General features: G+C 39.7%; 1 protein-coding gene across 2 annotated transcripts in view; it reads right to left on the bottom strand.

Annotated features, from left to right (window-relative positions):
- Positions 1-15400, bottom strand: part of FDX1 (ferredoxin 1) — a 42837-nt gene extending 27437 nt beyond the window's left edge. Inside the window, exons 1-2 of one of the 2 annotated variants that reach the window (XM_061203917.1) lie at positions 15006-15400; positions 10231-10355 (exon numbers count right to left, since the gene is read on the bottom strand). In XM_061203917.1, coding sequence (XP_061059900.1) covers positions 10231-10355; positions 15006-15205 — 325 coding nt within the window. In that variant the 5' untranslated portion in view covers positions 15206-15400. The remainder of the gene's footprint in view (positions 1-10230; positions 10356-15005) is intronic. The other variant, XM_061203916.1, reaches the window with a different exon arrangement.
- Between the last annotated feature and the right edge of the window lie 1367 nt (positions 15401-16767).

Below are 16767 nucleotides of genomic sequence, written 5' to 3'. Positions count from 1 at the left end.
AAGAATTAAAGGACAAACAAACAGAGATGAATAATAACAGAAAAGAAAACTACACTAGAAGGAATCAATAGCAGGATAACTGAGGCAGAAAAACGGATAAGTGACCTGGAAGACAGTATGGTGGAATTCACTGCTGCAGAACAGAATAAAGAAAAAACAATGAAAAGAAATGAAGACAGCCTACGAGACCTCTGGGACAACATTAAACACAACAACATTTGCATTACAGGGGTCCCAGAAGGAGAAGAGAGAGAGAAAGGACCCGAGAAAATATTTGAAGAGATTATAGTCGAAAACTTCCCTAACATGGGAAAGGAAATAGCCACCCAAGTCCAGGAAGCACAGAGAGTCCCATACAGGATAAATGCAAGGAGAAACACACCGAGACACATAGTAATCAAATTGGCAAAAATTAAAGACAAAGAAAAATTATTGAAAGCAGCAAGGGAAAAACAACAAATAACATACAAGGGAACTCCCATAAGGTTAACAGCTGATTTCTCAGCAGAAACTCTACAAGCCAGAAGGGAGTGGCATGATATACTTAAAATGATGAAAGGGAAGAACCTACTACTGAGATTAATCTACCTGGGAAGGATCTCATTCAGATTCAGTGGAGAAATCAAAAGCTTTACAGACAAGCAAAAGCTAAGATAATTCAGCACCACCAAACCAGCCCTGCAACATATGCTAAAGGAACTTCTCTAAGTGGGAAACACAAGAGAAGAAAAGGACCTACAAAAAACAAACCCAAAACAATTAAGAAAATGGTAATAGGAACATACATATCAATAACTACCTTAAACGTGAATGGATTAAATGCTCCAACGAAAAGACACAGGCTTGCTGAATGGATACAAAAACAAGAACCATATATATGCTGTCTACAACAGACCCACTTCAGACCTAGGGACACATACAGACTGAAAGTGAGGGGATGGAAAAAGATATTCCATGCGAATGGAAATCGAAAGAAAGCTGGAGTAGTTATACTCATATCAGATAAAATAGACTTTAAAATAAAGAATGTTACAAGAGACAAGGAAGGACACTACATAATGATCAAGGAATCAATCCAAGAAGAAGATATAACAATTATAAATATATACGCACCCAACATAGAAGAACCTCAATACATAAGGCAACTGCTAACAGCTATAAAAGAGGAAATCGACAGTAACACAGTAACAGTGGGGGACTTTAACACCTCACTCACACCAATGAACAGGTCATCCAAACAGAAAATTAATAAGGAAACACAAGCTTTAAATGATACAATACACCAGAGAGATTTAATTGATATTTATAGGACATTCCATCCAAAAACAGCAGATTACACTTTCTTCTCAAGTGCGCAAGGAACATTCTCCAGGATAGATCACATCTTGGGTCACAAATCAAGCCTCAGTAAATTTAAGGAAATTGAAATCATATCAAGCATCTTTTCTGACCACAACGCTATGAGATTAGATTTCAATTACAGGGAAAAAAACGTAAAAAACACAAACACATGGAGGCTAAACAATATATTACTAAATAACCAAGAGATCACTGAAGAAATCAAAGAGGAAATCAAAAAATACCTAGAGACAAATGACAATGAAAACATGAGGATCCAAAACCTATGGGATGCAGCAAAAGCAGTTCTAAGAGGGAAGTTTATAGCAATACAAGCCTACGTCAAGAAACAAGAAAAATCTCAAATAAACAATCTAACCTTACACCTAAAGGAACTAGAGAAAGAAGAACAAACAAAACCCAAAGTTAGCAGAAGGAAAGAAATCATAAAGATCAGAGCAGAAATAAATCAAATAGAAACAAAGAAAACAATAGCAAAGATCAATAAAACTAAAAGCTGGTTCTTTGAGAAGATAAACTAAATTGATAAACCTTTAGCCAGACTCATCAAGAAAAAGAGGGAGAGGACTCAAATCAATAAAATGAGAAATAAAAAAGGAGAAGTTACAACAGACACCACAGAAATACAAAGCATCCTAAGAGACTACTACAACCAACTCTATGCCAATAAAATGGACAACCTGGAAGAAATGGACAAATTCTTAGAAAGGTATAACCTTCCATGACTGAACCACGAAGAAACAGAAAATATGAACAGACCCATCACAAGTAATGAAATTGAAACTGTGATTAAAAATCTTCCAACAAACAAAAGCCCAGGGCAGATGGCTTCACAGGTGAATTCTATCAAACATTTAGAGAAGCGCTAACACCCATCCTTCTCAAACTCTTCCAAAAAATTGCAGAGGAAGGAACACTCCCAAACTCATTCTATGAGGCCACCATCACCCTGATACCAAAATCAGACAAAGATACTACAAAAAAAGAAAATTACAGACCAATATGACTGATGAATATAGATGCAAAAATCCTCAACAAAAGACTAGCAAACAGAATCCAACAACACATTAAAAGGATCATACACCATGATCAAGTGGGATTTATCCCAGGAATGCAAGGATTCTTCAGTATATGCAAATCAATCAATGTGATACACATTAACAAACTGAAGAAGAAAAACCATATGATCATCTCAATAGATGCACAAAAAGCTTTTGACAAAATTCAATACCCATTTATGATAAAAACTCCCCAGAAAGTGGGCATAGAGGGAACCTACCTCAACACAATAAAGGCCATATATGACAAACCCACAGCAAACATCATTCTCAATGGTAAAAAACTAAAAGCATTTCCTCTAAGATCAGGAACAAGACAAGGACATCCACTCTCACCACTATTATTCAACATAGGTTTGGAAGTCCTAGCCATGGCAATCAGAGAAGAAAAAGAAATAAAAGGAATACAAATTGGAAAAGAAGTAAAACTGTCACTGTTTGCAGATGACATGATACTATACATAGAGAATCTTAAAGATGCCACCAGAAAACTACTAGAGCTAATCAATGAAATTTGGTAAAGTTGCAGGATACAAAATTAATGCACAGAAATCTCTTGCACTCCTATACACTAATGATGAAAAATCTGAAAGAGAAATTAAGGAAATACTCCCATTTACCACTGCAACAAAAAGAATAAAATACCTAGGAATAAACCTACCTAGGGAGACAAAAGACCTGTATGCAGAAAACTACAAGACACTGATGAAAGAAATTAAAGATGATACCAACAGATGGAGAGATATACCATGTTCTTGGATTGGAAGAATCAATATTGTGAAAATGACTATACTACCCAAAGCAATCTACAGATTCAATGCAATCCCTATCAAATTACCAATGGCATTTTTTACAGAACTATAACAAAAAAATCTCAAAATCTGTATGGAGACACAAAAGACCCAAGCAGCCAAAGCAGTCTTGAGGGAAAAAAACGGAGCTGGAGGAATCAGACTCCCTGACTTCAGACTATACTACAAAGCTACAGTAATCAAGACAATATGGTACTGGCACAAAAATGGAAATATAGATCAATGGAACAAGATAGAAAGCCCAGAGATAAACCCACGCACCTATGGTCAACTAATCTATGACAAAGGAGGCAAAGATATACAATGGAGAAAAGACAGTCTCTTCAAAAATTGGTGCTGGGAAAACTGGACAGCTATATGTAAAAGAATGAAATTAGAACACTCCCTAACACCATACATAAAAATAAACTCAAAATGGATTAGAGACATAAATGTAAGACTGGACACTATAAAACTCTTAGAGGAAAACATAGGAAGAACACTCTTTGACATAAATCACAGCAAGATCTTTTTTGATCCACCTCCTAGAGTAATGGAAATAAAAGCAAAAATAAACAAATGGGACCTAATGAAACTTCAAAGCTTTGCAAAGCAAAGGAAACTACAAACAAGACGAAAAGACAACCCTCAGAATGAGAAAATATTTGCAAACGTTTCAATGGACAAAGGATTAATCTCCAAAATATATAAACAGCTCATGCAGCTCAATATTAAAAAAACAAACAACCCAATCGAAAAAGGGGCAGAAGACCTAAATAGACATTTCTCCAAAGAAGACATACAGATGGCCAAGAAGCACATGAAAAGCTGCTCAACATCACTAATTATTAGAGAAATGCAAATCAAAACTACAATGAGGTATCACCTCACACCAGTTAGAATGGGCATCATCAGAAAATCTACAAACAACAAATGCTGGAGAGGATGTGGAGAAAAGGGAACCCTCTTGCACTGTTGGTGGGAATGTAAATTGATACAGCCACTATGGAGAACAGTATGGAGGTTCCTTAAAAAAGTAAAAATAGAATTACCATATGACCCAGCAATCCCACTACTGGGCATATACCCAGAGAAAACCATAATTGAAAAAGACACATGCACCCCAATGTTCATTGCAGCACTATTTACAATAGCCAGGTCATGGAAGCAACCTAAATGCCCATCGAGAGACGATGGATAAAGAAGATGTGTTACATATATACAATGGAATATTATTCAGCCATAAAAAGGAACAAAATTGGGTCATTTGTAGAGACATGGATGAATCTAGAGACTGTCATACAGAGTGAAGTAAATCAGAAAGAGAAAAACAAATATCGTATATTAACGCATATATGTGGAACCTAGGAAAATGGTACAGATGAACCGGTTTGCAGGGCAGAAATTGAGACACAGATGTAGAGAACAAACGTATGGACACCAAGGGGGGAAAGCGGTGGGGGGTGAGGGTAGTGGTGTGATTAATTGGGAGATTGGGATTGACATATATACACTAATATGTATAAAATGGATAACTAATAAGAACCTGCTGTATAAAAAGATAAATAAAATAAAATTCAAAAATTCAAAAAAAAAAATCTCCCCACCAAAAGAAAAAAAGAACTATAGGAAGTTCTGATTTTTTTAATGTACTTTTTAAATTTGTTATAATGAACAATGAGCCTGTAGTAATTACTATGTTAACAAAAATAGCTAACATCTATTTAGCCTTGCTTAGATAAACACATCGGATCTTTACAGCAACCTTACGAGGTAGATACTAACATAATTCCTATTTTACCCTTAAGGAGACAAGGTATGAAGGGGTTAGAGACCTAACCCAAGGTCACAAAGCTGGCAAAGTGACAGAGCTGGGGAACAAATCCAGGCAGGAAGACTCCATTCTTAATCATTCTAACCAATGGCTTCCAAAAATAATGTTTTAAATTTTGAGTTCCATTTTACATCACAACCTAGTATACATATACTTTGTAAAATAACTAAACAAGCATTTCATGGAATAATACAAAAGATGGTGTGTTTTTACATGTTCTTTTTAATTACTTTAAATTCTAGTTGAAAGCTATTAGGTTGATTATATGACCCACAAATGGCTGCAACCTGCAGTTTGAAAAACAGTGTACTACAATATATACCTTTTAAAAATTAAAGAAAAATACTTTTAAAAAATTTTAAAGATACTTTCAAGTATTAAGGTCAAAATACTTACACTTTTATTTCAAAGAAATGGAAAGCAACTCATGAAAATTATCTACTATAAATAAAGTAATGTAAAATACTTTATGTAGCTACTGAATGTAGCTTCATGTAAAATAGAAGTTAAAAACCTTTCAAATAAATGTTTAAAATTAATTTTTTTTTTTTGCACATTTAAAGAGCCTTTCCTAACGGCTGAAAATAAACAATACCTCATCTGAAAAACAGGCAAACAGTTTGAGCAAACAATTTATAAAACAAACTTTACTAAGTAATTCCATCCCCAGGAATTTAATGCAAGAAAATTATAGAACATAAACATAGAAAGGTATTTCTGGGGATGTTCATCTTCAGGTTATTTACAATAGTTGAAAATTGGAAGCCACCTAAATGTCCAAAGAAAGAGATGGATTAAATACACCATAGCACTTAAAGTCTCCCCTCTGCCTCCCTCCTATCAACAGGTAATCACTGATACTTGTTTTTAAGACTCCTTTCAGAGATTTTTTTTCTCTTTTAAACACAGCCATATGGTATCCCCTTGTAGGACTATATATATCAGTCCTCTATTGATGGGCATTTGCTTCTTTCAAATCTTTCGCTGTTACAAACATCTTTGCAGTAAACAGCCTAGTACACATGTCCTTTCCTAAAGCTGAGATGGACTCTGTGGAGAAATTTATAGAAAGAGATTTACCGGTTCACAGCCTCCACATTAGCCTTCCCAGAGCACAAGAGATCAGCTTTCTCACGGGCAGGAACAAAGTTCACTATTTCTTTTATATACCCTCACACAGAGTGGTAACAGGGTCCACACACACAGATGTGCAAAGGCCCAAGAATATCTCCACATACTTTCCTTAAGCTCTCTGAACTTTTATAACAGCTGATTTAACATCTTTGTCTAGTAAGTCTAATACCTGGGCCTCCTTGGGGACAGTCTCTATTGACTGCTTTTTTTTTTCTGAGTATGGACCATACTTTCCTGTTTCTTTGGGTGTCTTGAATTTTTTTATTGCCAAGTGGACATTCTAAGTAATATAATATGGTAACTCTGGAAGTCAGATCACCACTGTCTCCCCTGGGTTTGTTGCTGTGGCTGGCTTTTTGGTTTTTGTTATTGCTGCTATTTGTTTCTCTAGTGACTTTCCCAGACTAACTCTGAGGTCTGTATTCCCTGTAGCATGTGACCACCAATGTCTCCACTCAGTGAGCTTAGTGGTCAGCTAGATGACTGGATGGAGGTTTCCTTCAGTGCTCTGAACCAATATGGCTTCTACCCTTTGCTGAGGAGCTCGGTGCGTGATTAGGCGCACCTTCAGCGTTCAAGCAGTCTACATGTCTGTCTTGGCCTTCACCTGCATGGGACCTCAAAGTCAGCCAGAGATGAGAGACTGGGGCCCTGTCGGGTCTTTCCTGGGCACAAACACAGTCCTGCATTTGTGCATGGCCTTCTAGATCCCTGAAGCATTTCAAAGCCCACTACAGACATCTCGTTCCCCAGATCTTCCTTCTAGATTTTTGGCCAGGCTCTTGTTTGCTCCAAGTGGCATCACAGCCTCAGGGAGCACAGTGTTCAACAACTGCAGGTAATTATTTTAGACGGAAGTCCTAGGGACAGAGCCTCCCCACAGAGCAATCTCTGAGGCAGGTCAAATAACAACTCCCTGGAACGGAGCTTTTCTAAGAAGCTGCAAGACAAGTGACAACGTTCTGGAGATGGGACCTTCTGAGGAACTCAAACCAGTTTGCCCCTCCAGTGGCCACAAGGCTGCTGGTTTTTAAGGCTACTGTTGAACTGGGGAGAGGAGAAGGCGAACAGGGCAAGTTAAAATGTCACAAATCCTACTGTTCTTACCAACGTAGCCACTATGCTAAGCACTTCAGTTCCAATATCCTATTTAATCTTTAACAACCCTATGAGGTTAGAACTATTACAATCCTATTTTACAGAAGAGGAAACTGAGGCATACAGACGTAAAGTAGCTTGCTCCAGGTCTCATAGCTAGTAAGTGACAATGTTGGTTTATGAACCACAATTTGTCTGATTCCAGAGTCTATTCTCAATTACTGTGCAATGTAATACTTTCATTTGTGAGAGAATAATTCAGAGAAACCAAGCTTAGTCAAAAGTGTTGCTGAATATGAACTCATGAGGGAGATCAATTATATATAAATTTTATAGAATATATATATAAATTATCAATGGGTTCTTTTCCATAAATTAGTTGTTCTTAACCATGGTATGGATCTGAACCAGGTGGAGCTTTTTAAAAGGATACCTGCACAACTTCCCTCTCTCCCTTACCATCAAGGATGTAACATTTTTTAAAGTTCTGCAGAATTCTGAAACTCAGTCCTAGTCAAGAACCACTGCATTACAGTAAAAAATTCCTTAAAACTAGAACTATATCAACTATTTCATCACCTAATTTCTGTAACAAGTGTTCACAAAGGAAAGATGCTTCTTAGAGAAAAAGGCATAAAGGAAAAAGCAGAGGTTGAGGAGTTAGAGAGACTTAGGTTTGAAACTTAGCCTTCTCACTTTCTACCTGTATGACCCAGGGAACATTAATTTCTCTGAACTTTAGTTTCTTCATCTATAAAATAGAAGTTAAAAAAAAAAATCTACTTCTTAGAGTTGTTACAATAATAGATAACACATGCTGGGATGTAGTATGCACTCAAATGGTAGTTGTTACAGTTATCCCTGAAACTGACATTAGATTCAGAAATTCAGCAAATATTACTGAGTGCCAACTCTGGTTATCTGAGTGATAACAGTCTTCCAAAAGCACAAACTCTAATAAAGGAAAGGGATATTCCCTCTAAAAAGGAAAACTGAGATGAATATTAACATAGAGAAGTATATTTAATATATCATGGGAGAATGGAGGAGGAGAAATAATTCTGATATGAAAAGTGTTCTTAAAAGTGCAATGTGGGGGGCTTCCCTGGTGGCGCAGTGGTTGAGAATCTGCCTGCCAAGCAGGGGACACGGGTTCGAGCCCTGGTCTGGGAAGATCCCACATGCCGTGGAGCAACTAGGCCCGTGAGCCACAACTACTGAGCCTGCGCGTCTGGAGCCTGTGCTCCGCAACAAGAGAGGCCACGACAGTGAGAGGCCCGCGCACCGCGATGAAGAGTGGTCCCCGCTTGCTGCAACTAGAGAAAGCCCTCGCACAGAAACGAAGACCCAACACAGCCAAAAATAAATAAATAAATAATAATAATAAAATTTTAAAAAAATAAATAAATAAGTGCAATGTGAACAGTGCCTTGAAAGAAGAATAGTCAGATATGCTCCTTGGACCTGACTGCAGACCAATGGTTCTCAAACTTTAACATGCAACCAAATCACATGGAGGGCTTGTTAAAACACACATTTCTGGGCCACACCCCAGACTTTCTGAATCAGTAGGTCTGGAGTGGGGCCTGAGAATGTGCATTTCCCAAGTGACACTGATGGAACCCTCTTAAAGAACCACCGTTCTAGACAGAGAGAATGCTCGAGCAAAACTGACAAGTGATATACAGTGTATCCCTGAGCTCTAAGATGGCAGCTTCCAGGACATGGGCTTTGTGTGAGTGGTTAAGGAATATGGTCAAAAGCCTAGAAATGAAAACTTTCTAAACAAAACACTTCCTTCTCTAGTAAGATGTAGATTAATTACCCTTTCTAGGAAGGTGAGCTGACGTTCAAGACTATGTATGGTGATGAATGCTAACTGGACTTACTGTTCAGGTGATCACTTCACAGTGTATACAAATATCAAACCATTATGTTGTATACCTGAAACTAACATGTCAATTATATCTCAATAAAAATAAAATAAGAAAGTCGTAAGTAAAATAAAACTCACTTAAAATAAAAAGAATGCATAAGCTCAATGTAATTAAGAAAACACCAGTCTGGGAATTCCCTGGCGGTCCAGTGGTTAGGACTCGATGCTTTCACTGCCAAGGGCCCAGGTTCAATCCCCAGTTGAGAACTAAGATCCCATGAGCCACATGGCGCAGACATACATAAATAAATAAATAAAATAATTTTTTAAAAATTAAATTAAAAAAAAAGAGAGAAAGAAAACACCAGTCAAACCCAAATTGAGGAACATTTTACAAAATACTTACCAGTACTTTTCAAAAGTATCAAGGTCATGAAAAACAAGACTGAGGAAAGGTCAGACTGAAGGAGACTAAGGAGATATGATAACTAAATGCGATGTGGGATCCTGGATTGAATCCCAAAACAGAGACATTAGTGGAAAAGCTAGCAAAATTCTATAAATCTGTAGTTTTTTAGTTATTGAACCAATGTTAATTTCTGCGTTTTGATTATTGTATTATGGTTATATAAATTGTTAACAGTAGGGGAAGCTGAGTGAAGATTATACAGAAACTCTCTGTACTATTTTTGCAACTTTTCTATAAGTCTAAGATTATGTCAAAATAAAAAGTTTAAAAAAAAAAAAGACTAACTTAAAATGATTTAACTACCCCCGTGATATGACATTTATTATCTCAACCTGATATCTTTCAATTCCACTTCCTACTCCCAGCTTTGCATTGCACACATAATCAATAAGGTAATGAAGCAACAGACTTTGGGGCATATAGCTAATTAAATGTTCAAAGAAGAGAAACACGGTGTCACTCTTATTCTTTATAGGTGAGAATATAACACTAACACATCCTGAATTTTAATATTTCACTTAGCATACTCTAGTTAAAATTCTTCGAAAAAACAAAGCTGAAACCTATTCAATAGTTTCACTTATAAATTTTAAAGAATGTTCCATACTCACCAAAACCATCAATATCTAGATTATTTTCAACCACAACATCTAGTAGAGTGTCACCAACTTTTCCTTTGCTTGTTAATGTTTCACCGTCACGGTTTATAAAGTGGACTGTTATTTTATCTTCTGAGCTGGAAAAGGAAGCAGTCCTTTATTATTTTTAGTAATTTCAAAAGATACTTTAAAATAATTGTTTTAAGAACCTGTAATGTCAAAAAAATAGGTTGTGTGTGTGTCTGTGTGCGTGCAAATATCCTCCTTTACAGTATTTTCTTTTCTTTCCCAAGTTTATTTGGGAAGGAGACACCACAAATCAGAGGCATATCTATCTACCCACCTACCAGGAGGGAAGCTCTGCCACCTTAAAGGAAATAGCAAGTACGTCACTATCAAGGCCACCTGTAGTATGTCTCCCCCCAGTGGTCACTGTCAGGTCACAGTCACATGAAATGCTTAGCAATCATTATCACTCATGAAGTTTGTTTTGCTCTCACATAGCTCTCTGAAAAACAATGTCTCTATGAATGTGTCCCTAAAAGACTAGGTGACGGTTGTGGAGAGCTTTAAAAACAAATCATTCTGCTATTGATAAGGCAACTGTTATGCAAGTGTCTGATAAGTACAGTCGCTGAGAGCCAGCCGTTTGATAGTTTTCTGAGTATTTGAACATCTCATTTTGGTCCATATAGTGTACTCGAAAAACAAAGGGACTAGAAAAAAGGTTTTCTTTGTTTGAATATGTGGGAAAATAAATATAATACCTCCTTACATGTTTCATTACTATAGGATATCTATCAGCTAGTTATCAGTTAGCTAACTAACTTAAATTTCTTACCCTTCTCACAAACATCAGTCCAAACTTTGGGAAAAGAAATCATATTATCAACTAGATACTTATCCTCCACTACTGGTCATTTAAATTTGTACCTCACAATTGAAGAGATGTACTTCAGCTTAAACGAATTAGTTGTAATTTTCACTACTGCCAATAGACGGTAATAGTCCATCAAAGAAAACGTTGTTTAGTGTAAGTAAAACCTAGAATTACATAATTTCAGAGCTATAAATATCTTGCAAATTACCAAGTCCATCATCTCATTTCCCAAACAAGGCAGCTGAGGCCTTATCAGATAATGTCGTCCTTGATAACTCAATGCTGAAAAAAAGAGGATCCTAGTAATTAAAATTTTTGATCAGGGGTGGGTGGGTGGGTGTGTGTGTGTGTGTGTGTGTGTGTAAGAGAGAGAGAATGTCCCTTAAATGGGCATATGCTCTCCTACTTCTTTTCGTAGCAAAAAATGCTTTAAAGCAAGTATTCCCAAACATTCGTGATTTTCAACTAGGCAACTGCCATTTTTTCGAAGAAAAGTGACTAGGAATGAAGATACTCTGGAGGCACGGGGACCACACTGGAGGTTATTGAAAGGGCATACACAAAGCAAGGATGTAGGAGACACTGATTTAAGAGATATTCAGGAGGCAGAATTAAAAGGTTTTGGAGAGGGAAGAAATAATGTTGAAATTTCTAGCGCGGGCAATGAGGGAGTATAGTTTAACTTAAGGTTAACTTAGGAGGAGAAGGAGCTTTGGGGAAGACTGCAAATGAGTTCAACTTTAGACCTGTATGATTTAATAATAAACAGACGCAAAGGTCCAGAAGCCTGATGGAAATATGGGTCTGAGCCCTGCAGAAGCCTAGAGATTTGACATCCAAAAATGCCTGGTAGCCTAAGGTACAAGAAGTACAGCAGAAAGAATTCCATCATTTATACACACTACTGAAGGCCGGAGGTTTGGGCACTGCTGCTCTTCTGCAGCACTCTCGAGCTGAGCTGCAGCCAAGGAATTGCAACTCTGACGTCAGACTCCTCGTCTGTAAAATCAGGGTAACATTTCTCTCATAGTTTTGACAACATATGCAAAATTCCTAACATACTGTAGAGCTCAACAAACACTGATTGATAACTTTATTTAAAGCCCCGGTCCTTTTGTTAAGGAGCCTGAACTGCTGCTACATATTTAAAAAGGTGTACAGCCCCAGAAAAAAACTGTAGAGTAAGAGTAATAATAGGTTTATCAAAGAACAGGAGAGGAAGCAGAAATGAGAGAGAAAAAGTAATTTTGCAGCTGAGAAAGTATGGAATATAAGATGTAAGAGTCAGAACACGTAGATTCTAGCCCTGGTTCTGACATACGTGTACTCATTGGGTGACCATGGGTAAAATGGCAATAACAGTGACTTCACCAAGCTGCTGAGAGAATTAAAGGAGAGAAAGTTTGTGGAAACATTTTGTTCCTTAAAGCATTATACACATGTACTTTATCCAGGTAACTTTATCCATTCACTATTAACAAGTGGTATTTGTGGGCTTTGTATAGTTTTCTTCCCCAATTCTAAGAACTAGCAAAAAGCTTCTAGCTGTTCCCAAAAAGGATAAGATTTCATGCACTGGGAAATAATTAGGATGCTTCTAAATCCTCTATCATCATCAATGAATCAGCCAGCAGCACAAACAACTATTTTCTTCACTTGTTACCCTTTATGCACCGCCATTTATTCCGCTCAACCACAGCAGATATTTTGACAAAGCTGTCCAGGGGCTGCTGTGGTAAAGCTCTTAACAGACTTCTAATAGGGAGAGGAGTTATGGTTGCTGATGCCCACCCTTTCACTATGCGGGGTAGCCTGGGGTAGTTGGTCCAAGAAAAGGGCCCCGTCTAGGGCTCCCCACTTCCATAGCCACCTTAACTCTTCCAAATGACCCTATGGGCTAAAGAATTATCAACTCTAATGGTGCTCAAAAAACAAACAGAAACTATGTGAGTTCTAGTCTTAGTTTTGCATGCTACTTAATATAAATTTTTATTCTCGTTTATCTACCTCACCTATCTCAGAGGATTTTCTTAAGAGTCAAGGGAAATAATACATGTGAAAGCCCTTTGCAACCTAAATCACTACAAAATATCAAGTACTACATCAGGGTATTTTGGAGTAAAAGGAGTTTTTCGACTCTCAATTACTGAAAGCTTATCTAAATGTTAAACTTCAAAGTCAGAACTACAGCTTCTGGACTGTTCTGTCCAAACTTTGTGCAATAACAGAGATGTTCTATAGCTGTGATGTCCCAGACAGTAGCTACTAGCCACGTGTGGTTATCCAGTACTTGAAATGTGGCCAGTGGAACTGGGAAAATGATTCTTTAATTTATTTTAACTTTAATTATCTTAAACTTAAATGACTACATGTGGTTAGTAGTGACCATATTGGATAGCATAAGTCTTAGATAATAAGAGTCAGAAAACCTTGTTGTAGCTCCAAAGTCTGTGATAGGAAGCACAGGCCACCAATGGAAACGGTGCCAATGAGGGGGAAAGCAGGTTTATAAGGGAACAGACAGATGTGCTTCCCTTTAAGACAACCTGATGTACCAATTCAAACAGTAACTTTGGGGGAGATAATTCCCATTTACAAAAGCAATCATGTTCCTTTAAATACTAGTTACACAAATATGTTCAACATATGTCCCAATTTATACACAAAGTTTCAAGAAAGCATACGGTGCAGAAAACAAGGCATCCAGGCAGAGGAAGGTCAAAGACAGGAAAGTGTAACGGAAACAGGGACAAATAACCCCTGCTTGCCTTCCCCATTATCTCCCTCGCAGTTCAGGCAACAAAATGTATTGAGCACCCACTATATTATGGGATTACAGGGGAAAAGATGAGTAACAACTCCACCCTATTCTCAGGAACCTCATGAAGAAGAAACTAGAGAGGAATACACATCCAACCCTTTCTCCCTGCAGCTCCTTCTTGCTGCTACACAACAGCAGGGAGTCAAAGACTTGCATTATATAAGGCGCCAACACAGTGCTATACTCTGAAATTATGAGGAAATTTCATCTCTACTGTATCTAAGGGGATTCTGTCTTTGAAAAACGAATCTGCCCAATAATATAAGACTGCAACACATTTTGGGCAAATTTTCTCTCACCTCTTTTGACACTTAATACAAAACACAACGCTGTGAGCCTAGGAGGCAGCTGATGCTAACAGGCGGGACCTACTGAGTCCTCGCTACGGTCCAGACACAAGACTCCCTGCATTACCTGTATGCTCTCATTTGTTCTTCAAATAATCCTGTGAGGCCGACACGACTGTTATCCTCCACTGACGTCAGACAAACTGGACACTAAGTGTCAAAGCCCAGTTTAAAACCCTGCCTTGCCAGTCCAACGCAGGGGCTTTTACCCCGACAGCAACCAGAAGAGAGCACCCAGGGAAGCTCGGGGACGGAGCGGGTGTATCCTAAATGGACACGGACTTGGAGACAGAACGTCCTGACCTAGCAGGAGGAAGGCACGATAAGAAACTGTAGGCCAGGACACGAACGGGGCGCATCTTACGAAGGTCACCGCGGTTTCGGGCATAGCAAAGGTTAGATCCTCGCCAAACCGCACGGAGAACCAGCGGCAGCAAAGTGCCCTGCTTTCCTGAAGGTACAGGAGCCACTGGGACAAGGAGATCGGGGGTCCCGGGCCCCCATTCCCCGCCAGGCGTCAGTGGACCTGAAAGGCAACTTGTTAGCGGTAAGGCAAGGAGGCCGCGACCACACCGAGCGACCAGCCAGGGACACGGAGAAGGCGGAGCAAGAGGCGGGCGGGGCCGGGCGTGTGGCCCGCACGCGGTAGACGGGAGAAGCCGACTGAACCGGAAAGCTGGCGGAAGGAGCGCGGCCGTTCTGCCAGGGACCCAACGCCCACGCGCCCCCCGCGCCTCACCTGCTCTGCGCGCGCGCCGACACGCTCAGCGTACGCGTCGCCGCCGCTGCGCCGCCGCCCAGGCCCGGCCTGGCGCTCCTGCCCTGCCCCCGGCTCCGCCGGAGGCCGCCGGCTCCCTCGCGGGGTCCGGCGAGGAGCAGCCACCGGCCGGCTGTGTCGCCGAGGGCGGCGGAGGCGACACGCAGGAGACGAGCGGCCATAGCCGATCGGATAACTACGGGAGGCGACGCAGGCCGCACGGCAGCGGCCACAAGAGGGAAGCTCCAAGACTGGGGGCGGGCTGACGCTGCGCCTGCCTGACGCCCGGGGTCGCGGCGAGGGCCTGCTCAGTGCACCGCCAAGGCCCCGCGCGCCTTCCGGGTGGCCTATAAGTCCGGAGCGCCGCGAGCGCGGCCCCGCCTCCCGGGCGTGGTTATGGAGGCGGGGCTACGCGCCTTGTTGTTTTACTTACTGACCAGGTTTTGTATTGATCTTGCTGCTTTGTTAGCTTCTGGAGTTGCCAAGCAGGAACAATAAATTTTACAAGATAGCTAAACGTCTGACGGAAAGATACAGTAAAACAATCCCCAGTTAACTAAACCATTTTCTTTTGTCCTGCGCTTCCCTCCTCCTCCTGCCCATTAAGAAAAAAAAATGGGAGATTGTCATCTTGGAATTCAAAAACTATGATAAAAGGGAATTCTAGCCATTGTCAACAAGCACAGTGAGAAATTTCAGAAAGCCAATAGGCAGACACCAGGAGAATAACTATGACTATAAAGTTATAAATGATCCCGGTAATGAATAAACGAGGATACCGAAGAAGGCAGATAATGATTCTAGGCTTTGAATGGCAAATAGATGCTCGTTGAGCGCCTGAAATCCATGAGCCTGAACAGGAAACTTCGGTGAACTGAGATTTTTTTAAAGAATTTTACAAAACCAGGAAGATGAATTTTAAAATACACTTTATCACGGTTAATACGTTGTGGTGGGAAAAGCATGGGCTTTGAGGTCAGAAATAACGATGTTCAAATCCAAGGTCTACCACTTTTGAGCTCTGAGACCTTGGATAAATTATTCTTTTAGAGGGTCAGAATCTCCATAACAGTTTTACATTGATAAGATGTTCCATCCTTCAGGGCCATCCTGAGGGTTAGAAAAACTGACAGGCAGGATGGGATAGTGCGTCACAAAGAGCCGTAACTCTTCCTGGGCCTTCCTGCCTAAGGCTACGCTTCAAAGGCTAAAGTCAGGTGGATATTGCAAATATGCTAAACACAATACAAGATACTTTAAAGAATATTCAGAACAAGAAAGTACAGGCCTGAGTAAAGTCCCTCGAGACAATGTATGGTGAGTACTGAACCTGAGGGCAGAGAGTCAGCAGTCATTCGGCTCCTAAATTGCCTCAGTCTTCTGGTAAAGAGAAAGACATTCGAGTTGAACCGGTCACAACAAACCCTGCAAGTAATCCGGAAGAGGAGGTTGTAAAAGAACAGTTAATCTTTTTTTTTATAAGATCAAATCTCGAAAGTCAGATGAATGACTTGTAGGAGGAGAACTGGAAAACAAAACAGAAAACAAACAAAAAAACCCCGCTGCAGATGATCCCTCTCCTCTCAGCCCTCCTAGTGTAAATCCAGCTTCAGCTCCGTTAGGGCACTTACAGCTCTCTGCTTTGTGGGGTAGTTGCTTGTATACATAGTTCATCTTAGTAGGCCCCGGACTGCCAGGGACAAGGCCTTGAGCATATCAAGGTTTCAATAAGTATTTGTGAATA

The sequence above is a fragment of the Eubalaena glacialis genome, chromosome 10 (genome assembly GCF_028564815.1).
Source record: "Eubalaena glacialis isolate mEubGla1 chromosome 10, mEubGla1.1.hap2.+ XY, whole genome shotgun sequence".
In the NCBI taxonomy this organism is placed as follows: domain Eukaryota; kingdom Metazoa; phylum Chordata; class Mammalia; order Artiodactyla; family Balaenidae; genus Eubalaena; species Eubalaena glacialis.
Note: the sequence above shows the minus strand (reverse complement) of the source record. Positions and strands in the feature narration are given on the sequence as shown.